General features: G+C 41.2%; 1 protein-coding gene across 1 annotated transcript in view; it reads left to right on the forward strand.

Moving 5' to 3' along the window:
* Window positions 1–15,727, forward strand: part of RHBDF1 (rhomboid 5 homolog 1) — a 243,312-nt gene that overhangs the window by 132,447 nt on the left and 95,138 nt on the right. The window contains exons 5-8 of the mRNA XM_073633039.1: window positions 3,975–4,188; window positions 4,945–5,151; window positions 13,746–13,868; window positions 15,432–15,598. Coding sequence (XP_073489140.1) covers window positions 3,975–4,188; window positions 4,945–5,151; window positions 13,746–13,868; window positions 15,432–15,598 — 711 coding nt within the window. The remainder of the gene's footprint in view (window positions 1–3,974; window positions 4,189–4,944; window positions 5,152–13,745; window positions 13,869–15,431; window positions 15,599–15,727) is intronic.

Raw genomic sequence — 15,727 nt, forward strand, 5'->3', positions numbered from 1 at the left:
TTGTCCAGTGCCCTGCATGCAGTTTTATATGATATATACTGTTCTTTCTGCCTGGAAACTGGAGATTGTCCATAGCAACCAAAAAGTGTCCCTTTACGTCAAAAGTGGTTTTAGACCAGCTACAAAACAGTGATAATAAATTAGAACACCTGCAGAATTGAGCGATAGTGAATCGTGGGGAAATTTATTTCATTATTATTATATTTTTATTTTTTTATAATTTATTTATATTTATTTATTTATTTTTTTATAATTTATGATTTTGTGTTTCAAACTTCATCATACCCAGGATATCTACTAGACTCTTGATGGACAGATTTAAGTATGTTATTGCTAAGAATTACAGGCCTACAATATAAAACACCAAATTTCTATGCAAAATAATTGTACCGCTTTGAGACGCAAAAATCTGAAATAATCATACTGCCAGGGAGGTTAATGGACTTCAGGATAAAGATTTTACAATATGTACAAAAGTATTATTATCTAGCTTCAGCAAGGCACTTTCCCATGTCCCCTCTCTGCCATTAGTTTGCTCTTTGAATCAACATTTTAGTCGCAGCCCATTGGGTAGGAAGTTGAACCCAGGAAACAGTAAGGCTAAAGTAGCAGTAGTGATCTCCCTGATTAAACTATGCTTAAAGTGAACCTGTTCATAGACTTTGCACACTAAAGTATTTACATATTCTGAACAAACAATAAACACTTTGAAATAAGCCTAATTCACCCCTGTAGCTATAGGGTTATGGATAAATCAATTTTAAAAGTTCAAATCGTAATTTTTGTTTCATAAGAGCAGAATGTGGCAGCCTGCAATCCTTAATGTAAACACATCAGATTTTTCCAAACAAGCTGACTTAAACCTAACTTTAGTGTTTTTTGTTGTAATCTTTCAGGAAATTTGAGAATTAATTACTTCACACTACAAGCAGCGAGAGAGGCAAAAAACTCCTTATTTTAAATCATTTTTACTGTTTGTTAAGAATATGTAAATAGTAGTACAGCCCTCAAAATTTCCACTGTTCTGGCTCGGCTCTGGGAGGCAGGCACACTTTGGGAATAATCAGGCTTTCTTTAATTTTTTTTCACTCTTATGCCCCGTACACACGGTCGGACATTCCGACGGAATATGTGCAATCGGAGCTTGTTGTCGGAAATTCCGACCGTGTGTGGGCTCCATCGGACTTTTTACATCGGAATTTCCGACACACAAAGTTTGAGAGCATGCTACAAAATTTTCCGACAACAAAATCCAATCCTTTAAATTCCGACCGTGTGTGGGCTCCATTGGACTTTTTACATCGGAATTTCCTACACACAAAGTTTGAGAGCATGCTACAAAATTTTCCGACAACAAAATCCGATCCTTTAAATTCCGATCCTGTGTAGACAAATCCGATGGACAAAGTGCCACGCATGCTTAGAGTAAATTAAGAGATGAAAGCTATTGGCTATTGCCCCGTTTATAGTCCCGACGTACGTGTTTTACGTCACCGCGTTCAGAACGATCGGATTTTCCGACAACTTTGTGTGACCGTGTGTATGCAAGACAAGTTTGAGCCAACATCTGTCGGAAAAAATCCATGGATTTTGTTGTCGGAATTTCCGTTCAATGTCCGACCGTGTGTACAGGGCATAAGTGTGTTTGGAAAACAAAATTAATAGTATTCAGCAACGTAAGCCAGTACTGGAAAAGTTTCGGGCATTTCCACAACATGTGGAGTTTCTGCAGGGGAACCCTGACAGCCTGGACACTCTGGGGGTAGGTCTGCGACCCCATTGAAATAACTTTAACAGAGTTCTGTAAGCCCTGTGTCCGATCAATGTCCGACCGTGTGTACAGGGCATTAGTCTTTACTGCCCCATGTATGGTTAGGGATAAACTGATGTCTTGTAAATTTGTAATTTTGACAGCTAATATTTTACATGTACTTGCTTTATTTTCTGATTTAGCAAAAATGCTGCCTACATCCTGCTTATTGGACAAAGATAGTTACAGTATGCTGATTTGTTGTCCCATGATTAGGCTTGGGACAGAGAGGGGAAACCTGGAAGCCAATTGGCTGAACCAGTACACAGTATATATATATATATATCTATATAGATATATTTATCTATATCTATATAGATATCCATATCTATATAGATATCTATGTAGATATATATACACAGCCCTCAAGCTTTCCTTGTCTTGATAATATTTATTTTTGTAACTTAATTCTGCATAAAACATTTAACAGTTCATTTCATGAGATACTTTACGAGGGCGTGTTTAGGGGCGGTGCAGGGTAGGGGTTGGGTGGAGCAACTGGTGGCGAGTAACCCTTAAGACCTGGCTAGTAGCTCAGGACTTGAAATTTTGAGCCCTGTAGTAGTATACTGTTAATAGTTTGAGCACAGGTGCACCTGAATATCTGTGTATCACAGGAACAATAAACATGTGTATATGAACTGCATATTTAACTATTTTCTGAAGTTTATTGGTATATTTGATAACCGCACCAACCCCAAATTAATATTTGTATCTGTGACAGTGAAAACTGTATACATCAATCAATGACATGTCATTCATTAAATTGAACACATACAATGAACATATAAAAAGATGCACATGCAAATTATATCCCCACAAAAATTATAACCACAGGGAAAAAAAAATGTGATATATGATGTATATACAAAGAAAAGTCCCAGTGATGCTCCTATTCACAAATAGTTTAGACCACGTGCTCAAGGTTCAAATCCGTGTTTATATATTCCACCAATTCATAATGCACCACCACCTTCCAAAATTTGCACAGAAAACAATAATCAAAATGCCTCAATATATGCCTGGATCAGTTGTTTCTTTTGTAGAAATATGCCACCGGTTTCCCAATGATTGTAGCAATATTCATTCCAAAAATCTTCACCTTTCAGTGATCTTAAAGCGGAGTTCCACCCATTTAAAAGTCAGCCGATACAAAAAGTGTAGCGGCTGACTTTTAATAATTATACATTCACCTGTCCCACGGTCCAGCGATGCGGGCGTACGAAGCCCCGTTCCTCTTCCCCTCCTCTCCTCTTCTAACTGTGGGCGCCCGGCTGCGGCTTCACAGCCGGGTGCGCACTGCGCATGCGCGAGCCAAGCTGCGTGCTGTGAATGGCCGGGCAATCTTCTGGGACCTGTGACGTGTCCCAGAAGATTGCAGGGAGGGAGGGGGGAGAGGTGATCTTCTGGGACCACAGAGCCAGGGGGTGGGGGGGAGTTGGAGCTGGGTGCCTCTAAAAACAGGGTACCCGCTCCTTCCCCAAAAGAAAAATGACATGTCAAATGTGGCATGTCAGGGGGTCACCAACACTTAAAGCGGAAGTTCCATTTTTGGGTGGAACTCCGCTTTAAATCCTCATAGAAAACAAACAGCCATCATTGCGCAACATTCCTTATTTTATTTTTCTTTAAAAACATGTGTAAAATATACATTTACATGATATAGTGCCTTTAGACTGGCACTAAGTCTACCCAGTGTTCTGAGTGAAGCCTATGTTCCGTCTCCAGAAGCCGGCATGCGGTGCAAGCCACGGTTTCGTGCGGGTTAGAGACAGGATGTGACATTGGCGTTACTCACTAGCCTCTATGTGTTTCACATCACTCATGCGTCATCAGGGAGCGCATAGTGAGGAATTTATAACTGCAGCAAATCCTACACACATTTTGAGTTCTTATTTATTTTTGCGCCGGTGACACCATATACACAATTTTCTGAAGTTTTACTATAATTTTCTCTCATTATGACAGTATAATATATGCATGCCTGCCTATGGTATATAATTGTGTTCACATATGCATCAGTTTTTATTCTTCTGTATATTATCATGGTTCCTGTTCTACAGTTTAAAATGGCATCGCAAGGAGAAGATGAAAATAAATGTATCTGTACCACAATTCAATTTATACTTTTATTATGATGAGTATCTAATTTGTATTTTGTCAGGGGCACTGCTGACTGGTTTGGAGTAAGTAAAGAGAGTGACTCGTCTCATAAATGGCAGAGGAAGAGCCTTAGACATTGCAGCCAGAGATATGGAAAGTTGAAACCACAAGTTATCCGAGAAATGGACCTCCCTAGCCAAGACAACATATCTCTAACAAGTACAGAAACACCACCACCTCTTTATGTGGGACCAGCTCAGTTTAATATGCAAAAGGTATTATTCACACACTCTGAATTGACATTTTGCCTTTTCTTTGAATATAAACTTTCAAACATTGAAGTTCTTAAATAATGATGGTTTATGTATATGGACAACATACATTTTGATTTATTTTTGCTTTAACCAAAATTTAAACCTGAAAAAAACTAGGGCAATCATAAAAAATGGAAGTTAAGTTCAGGTGTTTGGGAGCCAGATGAAGATGGGACCAAGACTTATTTTTATATTGAAAGTCAATTATTGCATGCATATAGATACAAGTGCCTATGTTTCTGAGTGCTTTTATTTTTCAGTTTTCCTTTGTGGTGTGTTGGAGCAAAAAAAAAATCATGTACTGTATGCAAACATGCAAATATGCAGTACATCTCTACTATAGATGCACATTTCTTTTAGTTTTATTCCTCTCATATCTTTATACCCCTTATGGACCTGAGCAATGTTTACATTTTTGCTTTGGGCCCGTTTACTCAACGATGTACATAGTATTCAGCCTATGAAAACATGCTTGGGCAAATGTGCATTCTGTGTACCCATTTAAGCATGGGCACCTTTATCTATTTTATAAAATAAATGTATTTTGTCACGTCACTATAGGATAAAGTAATGAGGTGACTACTACTACTACTACTTTATACCTTCATACCTTCGTTCCTTTCTTTTCATTAGGAATAGCTATCAGAGCTGTATTTACAGACTATGTTAGGATTATTATATTATAAGTATTAATAATATTCATTTCAATATATGCAGATTATTGATCCGCTGGCACGAGGACGTGCTTTTCGAATGGTAGAAGACATAGATGGCTACAGTATGCCACATACACCTATTACACCAGGAGCAACTTCTCTCTGCTCATTTACCAGCTCAAGATCTGGATTCAGCCGATTTCCCCGGAGAAGGAAAAAAGAGTCTGTGGCAAAAATGAGCTTTAGAGCTGCAGCAGCACTTGTGAAGGTAAGATCCAATATATTTTGTGATATTTCCACAAGTTCTGTGCATCTCAGATAATAGCAGTAAGATGTGCTTGATATGCTTTTTAGAATTGGAATGTTATACATTATTACCCATTTATTATATCCTTAGTCTAATGCCCCGTACACACGGTCGGACTTTGTTCGGACATTCCGACAACAAAATCCTAGGATTTTTTCCGACGGATGTTGGCTCAAACTTGTCTTGCATACACACGGTCACACAAAGTTGTCGGAAAATCCGATCATTCTGAACCCGGTGACGTAAAACATGTACGTCGGGACTTTAAACGGGGCAGTGGCCAATAGCTTTCATCTCTTTATTTATTCTGAGCATGCGTGGCACTTTGTCCATAGGATTTGTGTACACGCGATCGGAATTTCCGACAACGGATTTTGTTGTCGGAAAATTTTATATCCTGCTCTCAAACTTTGTGTGTCGGAAATTCCGATGGAAAATGTGTGATGGAGCCTACACACGGTAGGAATTTCCGACAACAAGGTCCTATCACACATTTTCCGTCGGAAAATCCGACCGTGTGTACGGGGCATTAGTGTGTTGTGTAAGTGTAATATAATTGAGCATATCGACATACTGCATATTAGTTTTAAATAACTTGGAGGAGTGATCACTCCAATCTACTTTGTAGCTTCCACTCGTGTCCAGTGTTTCGGCAGATAAAACTTCTGTAATTGATGGACTTTACGACGGACTTTCCGAATGAACGGACTTGCCTACACACAATAAACCAAAGCCCAACTGATTCGTACGTGATGACGTACGACCGGACTAAAACAAGGAAGTTCATAGCCAGTAGCCAATAGCTGCCCTAGCGTTGGTTTTTGTTCGTCGGACTAGCATACAGACGAGCTGACTTTTCGACCGGACTCGAGTCCATCGGACAGATTTGAAACATGTTTCAAATCTAAGTCCGTCAAACTTTTGAGAAAACAAAGTCCGCTGGAGCCCACACACGATCGAATTGTCTGACGAAATCCGGTACGCCAGACCAAGTATGCCATAAAGTCCGATCGTGTGTACGCGGCATTAGGGTTCAATCCCTGTGTAATTGCTGGTCAAGCTGTTCAAATCACAAAATTCCTTTTCCTTAAGTGCATTTCGGCTGTCATTTAGTATAAAAGTAGGTTTCACGTACTATGCCATTGCAATTTTGTGGCTTCTGCTTTCAGCTGAGCTTCCAGTATCTCCTGCTTAACCACTTGCCGACCGCCTCACGCATATATACGTGAGCAGAATGGCACGGGCAGGCAAAATCACGTACCCATACGTGATTGCCTTCCCGCGGGCGGGGGTCCAATCGGACCCCCCCCCCCCCCCGGTACCAGCGGCGGTCGGCATTTGGCTATGAGCGATGAGAGACGAGGGGGACACCATGCGATCGTGGCCCCCCCTCGCGATCGCTCCCAGCCAATGAGGAACATCCCCTGCCTGTGTATAGTACACACAGGCAGAGGATGTGATGTCATCTCTCCTCGGCTCGGCAGTTTCCGTTCTAGCGCCGAGGAGAGAAGACATGTAAGTGCACCAACACACACACACACAGTAGAACATGCCAGGCACACAAAACACCCCCGATCCCCCCCGATCGCCCCCCGATCCCCCCCCAATCACCCCTCCCTGTCACACTGACACCAAGCAGTATTTTTTTTTTTTTTTATGATTACTGCATGGTGTCAGTTAGTGACAGTTACTGTGGTAGGACAGTGAGTGTTACCCCCCCTTTAGGTCTACGGTACCCCCCTAACCCCCCCTAATAAAGTTTTAACCCCTTGATCACCCCGTCACCAGTGTCGCTAAGCGATCATTTTTCTGATCGCTGTATTAGTGTCGCTGGTGACGCTAGTTAGGAACGTAAATATTTAGGTTCGCCGTCAGCATTTTATAGCGACAGGGACCCCCATATAATATCTAATAAATGTTTTAACCCCTTGATTGCCCCCTAGTTAACCCTTTCACCACTGATCACCGTATAACCGTTACGGGTGACGCTGGTTAGTTGGTTTATTTTTCATAGTGTCAGGGCACCCGCCGTTTATTACCGAATAAAGGTTTAGCCCCCTGATCGCCTGGCGGTGATATGCGTCGCCCCAGGCAGCGTCAGATTAGCGCCAGTACCGCTAACACCCACGCACGCAGCATACGCCTCCCTTAGTGGTATAGTATCTGAACGCATCAATATCTGATCTGATCAGATCTATACTAGCGTCCCCAGCAGTTTAGGGTTCCCAAAAACGCAGTGTTAGCGGGATCAGCCCAGATACCTGCTAGCACCTGCGTTTTGCCCCTCCGCCCGGCCCAGCCCAGCCCACCCAAGTGCAGTATCGATCGATCACTGTCACTTACAAAACGCTAAACGCATAACTGCAGCGTTCGCAGAGTCAGGCCTGATCCCTGCGATCGCTAACAGTTTTTTTGGTAGCGTTTTGGTGAACTGGCAAGCACCAGCCCCAGGCAGCGTCAGGTTAGCGCCAGTCGCGCTAACACCCACGCACGCACCGTACCCCTCCCTAGTGGTATAGTATCTGAACGCAACAATATCCCGATCAGATCTATACTAGCATCCCCAGCAGTTTAGGGTTCCCAAAAACGCAGTGTTAGCGGGATCAGCCCAGATACCTGCTAGCACCTGCGTTTTGCCCCTCTGCCCGGCCCAGCCCAGCCCACCCAAGTGCAGTATCGATCGATCACTGTCACTTACAAAACACTAAACACATAACTGCAGCGTTCGCAGAGTCAGGCCTGATCCCTGCGATCGCTAACAGTTTTTTTGGTAGCGTTTTGGTGAACTGGCAAGCACCAGCCCCAAGCAGCGTCAGGTTAGCGCCAGTCGCGCTAACACCCACGCACACACGTACACCTCCCTTAGTGGTATAGTATCTGATCAGATCAATATCTGATCCGATCAGATCTATACTAGCGTCCCCAGCAGTTTAGGGTTCCCAAAAACGCAGTGTTAGTGGGATCAGCCCAGATACCTGCTAGCACCTGCGTTTTGCCCCTCCGCCCAGCCCGGCCCAGCCCACCCAAGTGCAGTATCGATCGATCACTGTCACTTACAGAACACTAAACGCATAACTGCAGCGTTCGCAGAGTCAGGCCTGATCCCTGCGATCGCTAACAGTTTTTTTGGTAGCGTTTTGGTGAACTGGCAAGCACCAGCGGCCTAGTACACCCCGGTCGTAGTCAAACCAGCACTGCAGTAACACTTGGTGACGTGGCGAGTCCCATAAATGCAGTTCAAGCTGGTGAGGTGGCAAGCACAAGTAGTGTCCCGCTGCCACCAAAAAGACAAACACAGGCCCGTCGTGCCCATAATGCCCTTCCTGCTACATTCGCCAATCCTAATTGGGAACCGACCACTTCTGCAGCGCCCGTACTTCCCCCATTCACATCCCCAACCCAATGCAGTCGGCTGCATGAGAGGCATTTTCTTTATGTCCTCCCGAGTACCCCTACCCAACGAACCCCCAAAAAAGATGTTGTGTCTGCAGCAAGCGCGGATATAGGCGTGACACCCGCTATTATTGTCCCTCCTGTCCTGACAATCCTGGTCTTTGCATTGGTGAATGTTTTGAACGCTACCATTCACTAGTTGAGTATTAGCGTAGGGTACAGCATTGCACAGACTAGGCACACTTTCACAGGGTCTCCCAAGATGCCATCACATTTTGAGAGACCCGAACCTGGAACCGGTTACAGTTATAAAAGTTAGTTACAAAAAAAAGTGTAAAAAACAAAAAACAAAAAAAAAAAACACATACAAAAATATAAAATAAAAAAAAAATAGTTGTCGTTTTATTGTTCTCTCTCTCTCTATTCTCTCTATTGTTCTGCTCTTTTTTACTGTATTCTATTCTGCAATGTTTTATTGTTATTATGTTTTATCATGTTTGTTTTTCAGGTCTGCAATTTTTTATACTTTACCGTTTACTGTGCTTTATTGTTAACCATTTTTTTGTCTTCAGGTACGCCATTCACGACTTTGAGTGGTTATACCAGCATGATGCCTGCAGGTTTAGGTATCATCTTGGTATCATTCTTTTCAGCCAGCGGTCGGCTTTCATGTAAAAGCAATCCTAGCGGCTAATTAGCCTCTAGACTGCTTTTACAAGCAGTGGGAGGGAATGCCCCCCCACCGTCTTCCGTGTTTTTCTCTGGCTCTCCTGTCTCAACAGGGAACCTGAGAATGCAGCCGGTGATTCAGCCAGCTGACCATAGAGCTGATCAGAGACCAGAGTGGCTCCAAACATCTCTATGGCCTAAGAAACCGGAAGCTACGAGCATTTCATGACTTAGATTTTGCCGGATGTAAACAGCGCCATTGGGAAATTGGGAAAGCATTTTATCACACCGATCTTGGTGTGGTCAGATGCTTTGAGGGCAGAGGAGAAATCTAGGGTCTAATAGACCCCAATTTTTTCAAAAAAGAGTACCTGTCACCAGCTATTGCTATGATAGGGGATATTTACATTCCCTGAGATAACAAGAAAAATGATTTAAAAAAAAAAAAAATATGAAAGGAACAGTTTAAAAATAAGATAAAAAAGCAAAAAAATAAAGAAAAAAAAAAAAAAAAAAAAGCACCCCTGTCCCCCCTGCTCTCGCGCTAAGGCAAACGCAAGCGTCGGTCTGGCGTCAAATGTAAACAGCAATTGCACCATGCATGTGAGGTATCACCGCGAAGGTCAGATCGAGGGCAGTAATTTTAGCAGTAGACCTCCTCTGTAAATCTAAAGTGGTAACCTGTAAAGGCTTTTAAAGGCTTTTAAACATGTATTTAGTGTGTTTTTTCCCCAAAAAATGCGTTTTAAAAATCGCTGCGCAAATACTGTGTGAAAAAAAAAAATGAAACATCCACCATTTTAATCTGTAGGGCATTTGCTTTAAAAAAATATATAATGTGTGGGGGTTCAAAGTAATTTTCTTGCAAAAAAAAATAATTTTTTCATGTAATCAAAAAGTGTCAGAAAGGGCTTTGTATTCAAATGGTTAGAAGAGTGGGTGATGTGTGACATAAGCTTCTAAATGTTGTGCATAAAATGCCAGGACAGTTCAAAACCCCCCCAAATGACCCCATTTTGGAAAGTAGACACCCCAAGCTATTTGCTGAGAGGCATGTCGAGTCCATGGAATATTTTATATTGTGACACAAGTTGTGGGAAAGAGACAATTTTTTTTTTTTTTTTTTTTGCACAAAGTTGTCACTAAATGATATATTGCTCAAACATGCCATGGGAATATGTGAAATTACACCCCAAAATACATTCTGTTGCTTCTCCTGAGTATGGGGATACCACATGTGTGGGACTTTTTGGGAGCCTAGCCGCGCACGGGACCCAGAAAACCAAGCACCGCCTTCAGGCTTTCTAAGGGCGTAAATTTTTGATTTCACTCTTCACTGCCTATCACAGTTTCGGAGGCCATGGAATGCCCAGGTGGCAAACCCCCCCCCCCCCAAATGACCCCATTTTGGAAAGTAGACATCCCAAGCTATTTGCTGAGAGGTATAGTGAGTATTTTGCAGACCTCACTTTTTGTCACAAAGTTTTGAAAATTGAAAAAAGAAAAAAAAAAAATTTTTTCTTGTCTTTCTTTATTTTCAAAAACAAATGAGAGCTGCAAAATACTCACCATGCCTCTCAGCGAATAGCTTGGGGTGTCTACTTTCCAAAATGGGGTCATTTGGGGGGGGTTGTGCCACCTGGGCATTCCATGGCCTCCGAAACTGTGATAGGCAGTGAAGAGTGAAATCAAAAATTCACGCCCTTAGAAATCCTGAAGGCGGTGATTGGTTTTCGGGGCCCCGTACGCGGCTAGGCTCCTAAAAAGTCCCACACATGTGGTATGCCCATACTCAGGAGAAGAAGCTAAATGTATTTTGGGGTGCAATTCCACATATGCCCATGGCCTGTGTGAGCAATATATCATTTAGTGACAACTTTGTGCAAAAAAAAAAAAAATTTGTCACTTTCCCGCAGCTTGTGTCAAAATATAAAACATTCCATGGACTCAACATGCCTCAAAGCAAATAGCTTGGGGTGTCTACTTCCCAAAATGGGGTCATTTGGGGGGGTTTATGCCATCTGGGCATTTTATGGCCTCCGAAACTGTGATAGGTAGTGAGGAGTAAAATAAAAAATGTACGCCCTTAGAAATCCTGAAGGCAGTGATTGGTTTTCGGGGCCCCGTACGCGGCTAGGCTCCCAAAAAGTCCCACACATGTGGTATCCCTGTACTCAGGAGAAGCAGCTAAATGTATTTTGGGGTGCAATTCCACATATGCCCATGGCCTGTGTGAGCAATATATCATTTAGTGACAACTTTTTGTAATTTTTTTTTTTTTTTTTTTGTCATTATTCAATCACTTGGGACAAAAAAAATGAATATTCAATGGGCTCAACATGCCTCTCAGCAATTTCCTTGGGGTGTCTACTTTCCAAAATGGGGTCATTTGTGGGGGTTTTGTACTGCCCTGCCATTTTAGCACCTCAAGAAACGACATAGGCAGTCATAAATTAAAGGCTGTGTAAATTCCAGAAAATGTACCCTAGTTTGTAGGCGCTATAACTTTTGCGCAAACCAATAAATATACACTTATTGACATTTTTTTTACCAAAGACATGTGGCCGAATACATTTTGGCCTAAATGTATGACTAAAATTGAGTTTATTGGATTTTTTTTAGAACAAAAAGTAGAAAATATCAATTTTTTTCAAAATTTTCAGTCTTTTTCCGTGTATAGCGCAAAAAATAAAAACGGCAGAGGTGATCAAATACCATCAAAAGAAAGCTCTATTTGTGGGAAGAAAAGGACGCAAATTTCGTTTGGGTACAGCATTGCATGACCGCGCAATTAGCAGTTAAAGCGACGCAGTGCCAAATTGTAAAAAGTGCTCTGGTCAGGAAGGGGGTAAATCCTTCCGGGGCTGAAGTGGTTAAGGCCTCGTGCACATTGGACATTATAAATAATGCCAGTAGCGTTGCCATGTTAAAAACATTTTTTTTTTCCACTTTTTTGGATTAGCATTTTGCTGCCTTTTCCCGTGTTTTTTAGTGTTAGCGTTTTTGGCAAGAAAACACAAGCTATGTAATCAAAAATGTTTAAAAACTTTGGTTAGTCGCGTTTTACCACGTCTACCGACATTAGATTGTTTTTACAGCTCAAAAAATCCTCTCAAAGCCCACTAGTTCTATTTTTTTTTCCAGCCAAATATGCTGATAACAGCCTATGTGTGCATGAACACACATAGTCCAATGTACATGAGGCCTAAAAGCGACCTTGAATTACCAAGCAAGGTCTGCTTTTTTATTGCATCCCCCCCCCCCCCCAATCTCTGCTAAAACCTTGTAGTAAAAAAAAAAAAACTTTACCCCTGCTTCCTTACTGCACCGGATGACTACACCATCCTTTTGGCAAGATCCTGGGAAATGCTGAATACCCTAAGTGTCATGAGAAGGTGTTCCAGCATAGTGCAGAAGAATATTTTCTTTATCCACTTTCGATATCTTCTTATTAAGCATTCTTATTAAGCATCCGTTGGTGAGCTAGTTATACAGCATTTTTTGCATTCTATATTCTAGAGTGGATAACACTAGATGCTTATCTAAAATATTTTTCGCTGTGCAGGGTGGGGGTGGAAGTCTCACAAACTGAATCAGATGGTAAATGAAAGTCTGCAATTTGTTGAACCCTGCCACAATAAACCCAAACCAGAAAAGTAGTTTTGTATAGAGTTCAACTTTGAGGCATCAGGCGCTTCTGTTTTTCTTTAAAGAAGAAGTATGGCCAAAGCTTTTTTGGCCCTACTTTTCCTATGGTGCACAGGAGCTCTGCACTCCTGTGACCTTTTTTCACTGGACAGTGGGCTAAAGCCTGCTGTTGGCTGTTGTCACTCACCTGGAAGACTGAGCCAGCTGCTCCCTCCCCAGCCCAATGCTCCAGTGAGCACCGGAGGGGCAGAGCAAAGAGCCACTGACTCACAGTCTCTGCTTTCTGCTCAGAGCGGAGGGCAGAACTGAACAATCAGCTGTGTTTGATCACTCAGTTCTCAATGCAGAGGCGGTGGGGGACAGATGCAGCATCGGATTGATGCTGCATCCACCTAGGTGAGTATAAGGGTTTTTTTTAATACCTCATACTTCTCTTTTAAGTGATGTGGCACCTCAATCTTGGATTTATAATTTAGTGTGAAGTATGCAAGTGGAGAATGGGTAGAGGATCTGAAACTATGATGGGGAAATCTCACTGCTGGAATCTACAAGGGATAAAAAAAGCCATCAAATGACTCAATTCACCAAGTCTCCACATATTACTGAAATGAATAATTTTATGGTGGCCTGACCTGGGTCAATGAAATACGTTTGGATAATATTAGAGGTGTACTGCAGTGTACCATATATTTGTCAGAAGATGGTGTAGCCACATTTCTAGTAACAGCACACCTGCCTCCATAAAGGAGAAGATGGGAAGTGTAGGTGAAGGAGAGAGCTTAAAAATTTGCAAGAGGTGACGTTCAGCTATAAACACTAACAAACGCGCTAACCTTTCATTGTAGGGTCGATCGATAAAGGAAAGTACTTTACGAAGGATAAATAGACGAAGCTTCACTCCAGTTAGTTTCCTAGAAGAAGACACCATGGATTTTCCTGATGAACTGGACACATCATTTTTCGCAAGGGTGAGAACTATTATTTCCTTGTCGTTTCAGTTGTAAAGACGTAGTATAATAGCAACAAAGAAGTGTGAAAAAATCTCAAGACTCAATTGGACCCATATCTCTATTCTCAATGGCGTTGGCTTTGTTGATAAAGACCATCAGTGCTATTGTAGGGAGGACACTTCTTAATTTAATACAGGTACTAGTTATGATTATTTAGAGGAAAACAATAAAAAAATAGATATCACACGCTACTACACTAGTTATGTATCATTTTTTGATTTTATGGATTACCTTTATAATTCAATCTGCAGTCTGTATCATTTTCTAAAACCGGTAAGAATAATAATATTTCCCTGTTGCAGAATGGAAAACAGGGGTTATTCTGTAAACCATTCCTAAATAAAACAGCTCCAGATATAATTTTGTCAAGTAGAAATAAACGGCCACACACTAATGCTGTCACCAACGTAAAACCAGCTTTAAACTAGTTCTAAAGCCTAAATCTTTTTTACCTTAATAAATTCCCTGCATTAAGGTAAAAAATGTTTAGGTAGTGCTATCACCCCCTTATCCCCCCCTAATACTTACCGAGTCCTCACTCGAGCCAGTTGTGCCTGCTCATCCATCCGTTCCCCCAACTCTGAAGTCGAAAGCGGCAAGGATTTTGTCACTTCCTGTTGTAGTGCTGTCATTTCCTGGCCTGTACAGCCTGGGAATCATCTGATCAAACACAATCTGTGTTTGATCAGATGCTTTGAAGGGCAAAGGAGACATCAGGGGTCTAAAAGACCCCTGATGTCTCAAATAAGATTACCTGTCACTACCCAAAGCTATCACTTGTTCAATCTTTGTGGTATCACTAAAGTTAAATGAAAAACAAAAGTGTAAAAACAATTTAAATATATATATAAAAAAAAATTTTTCAAAGCACCCCTGTCCCCCTGTGCTCATATGCAAATACAAATGTGCATGTAGGTCCAGCACACATATGTAATCGGTGAATGCATTACAGAATGTTGGAGTAGGAGCAAACATTCTAGTACCATAGCTTCCGTATAACTCTAAACTGATAACATATTTAAGGCTATTAAAATGTTGTCTATGGATAATTTTATGTAACACAGTTTCTTGCTTTTGCACAGGCATGTACAATTTTAAATCTTGACATGTTTGGTATCTATTTTATATTTTACCACAAAATTGGGTATTGCATTGTGTTTGTGTGCACTAAAATTCATTTAAGTGTAGTTTTCCTTAAAAATTCTTCTTGATAAATGCCTGCACAAATAACACGTGAGATAAAAAATTGCAACAGTCACCATTTTATTCCCCAGGGCCTCTGTTTTTCAGAAAATATATCATGCTTAGGGGTTTAAAGTAATTTTCTAGCTAAAAAAATGCAGATTTTAAACATGTATGTAAAAATTTTAAAAATTGCCCAGGTAGGCAAGCGGTTAATTGAATTTCAATATGCAAGAAAAGTCAAAATATTTCTCTTCCTTCTGCATTTATCAGTTTTATCAAATATTTTTATTTTTGCTCTGTTTTATAAATATAAATATCATGCTGTTTTATGAACAGGAAGGTGCTCTTCATGAAGAAATGTCTAGTTACCCTGATGAAGTGTTTGAATCTCCTTCAGAGGCAGCCATCAAAGAGGCCGATAATACAGAAAAAGCAGAAGATGCTGAGGAACATACAGGGAGTGCCTTGGATAAAAGTGAATTAGAAAAAAGTCATTTAATGCTGTAGGTGGTCATCTAATCTACAGAAACTAAACAGTAATTGTTAACTTTCCCCCTTTATTGTTTTTATCTATATTCAGTATATCCTATATAATATTAAACTTAAAGGGGTTGTAAAGGATGACTTTTTTT

The sequence above is a fragment of the Aquarana catesbeiana genome, linkage group LG06 (assembly GCF_042186555.1).
Source record: "Aquarana catesbeiana isolate 2022-GZ linkage group LG06, ASM4218655v1, whole genome shotgun sequence".
NCBI classification, from domain to species: Eukaryota; Metazoa; Chordata; class Amphibia; order Anura; family Ranidae; genus Aquarana; species Aquarana catesbeiana.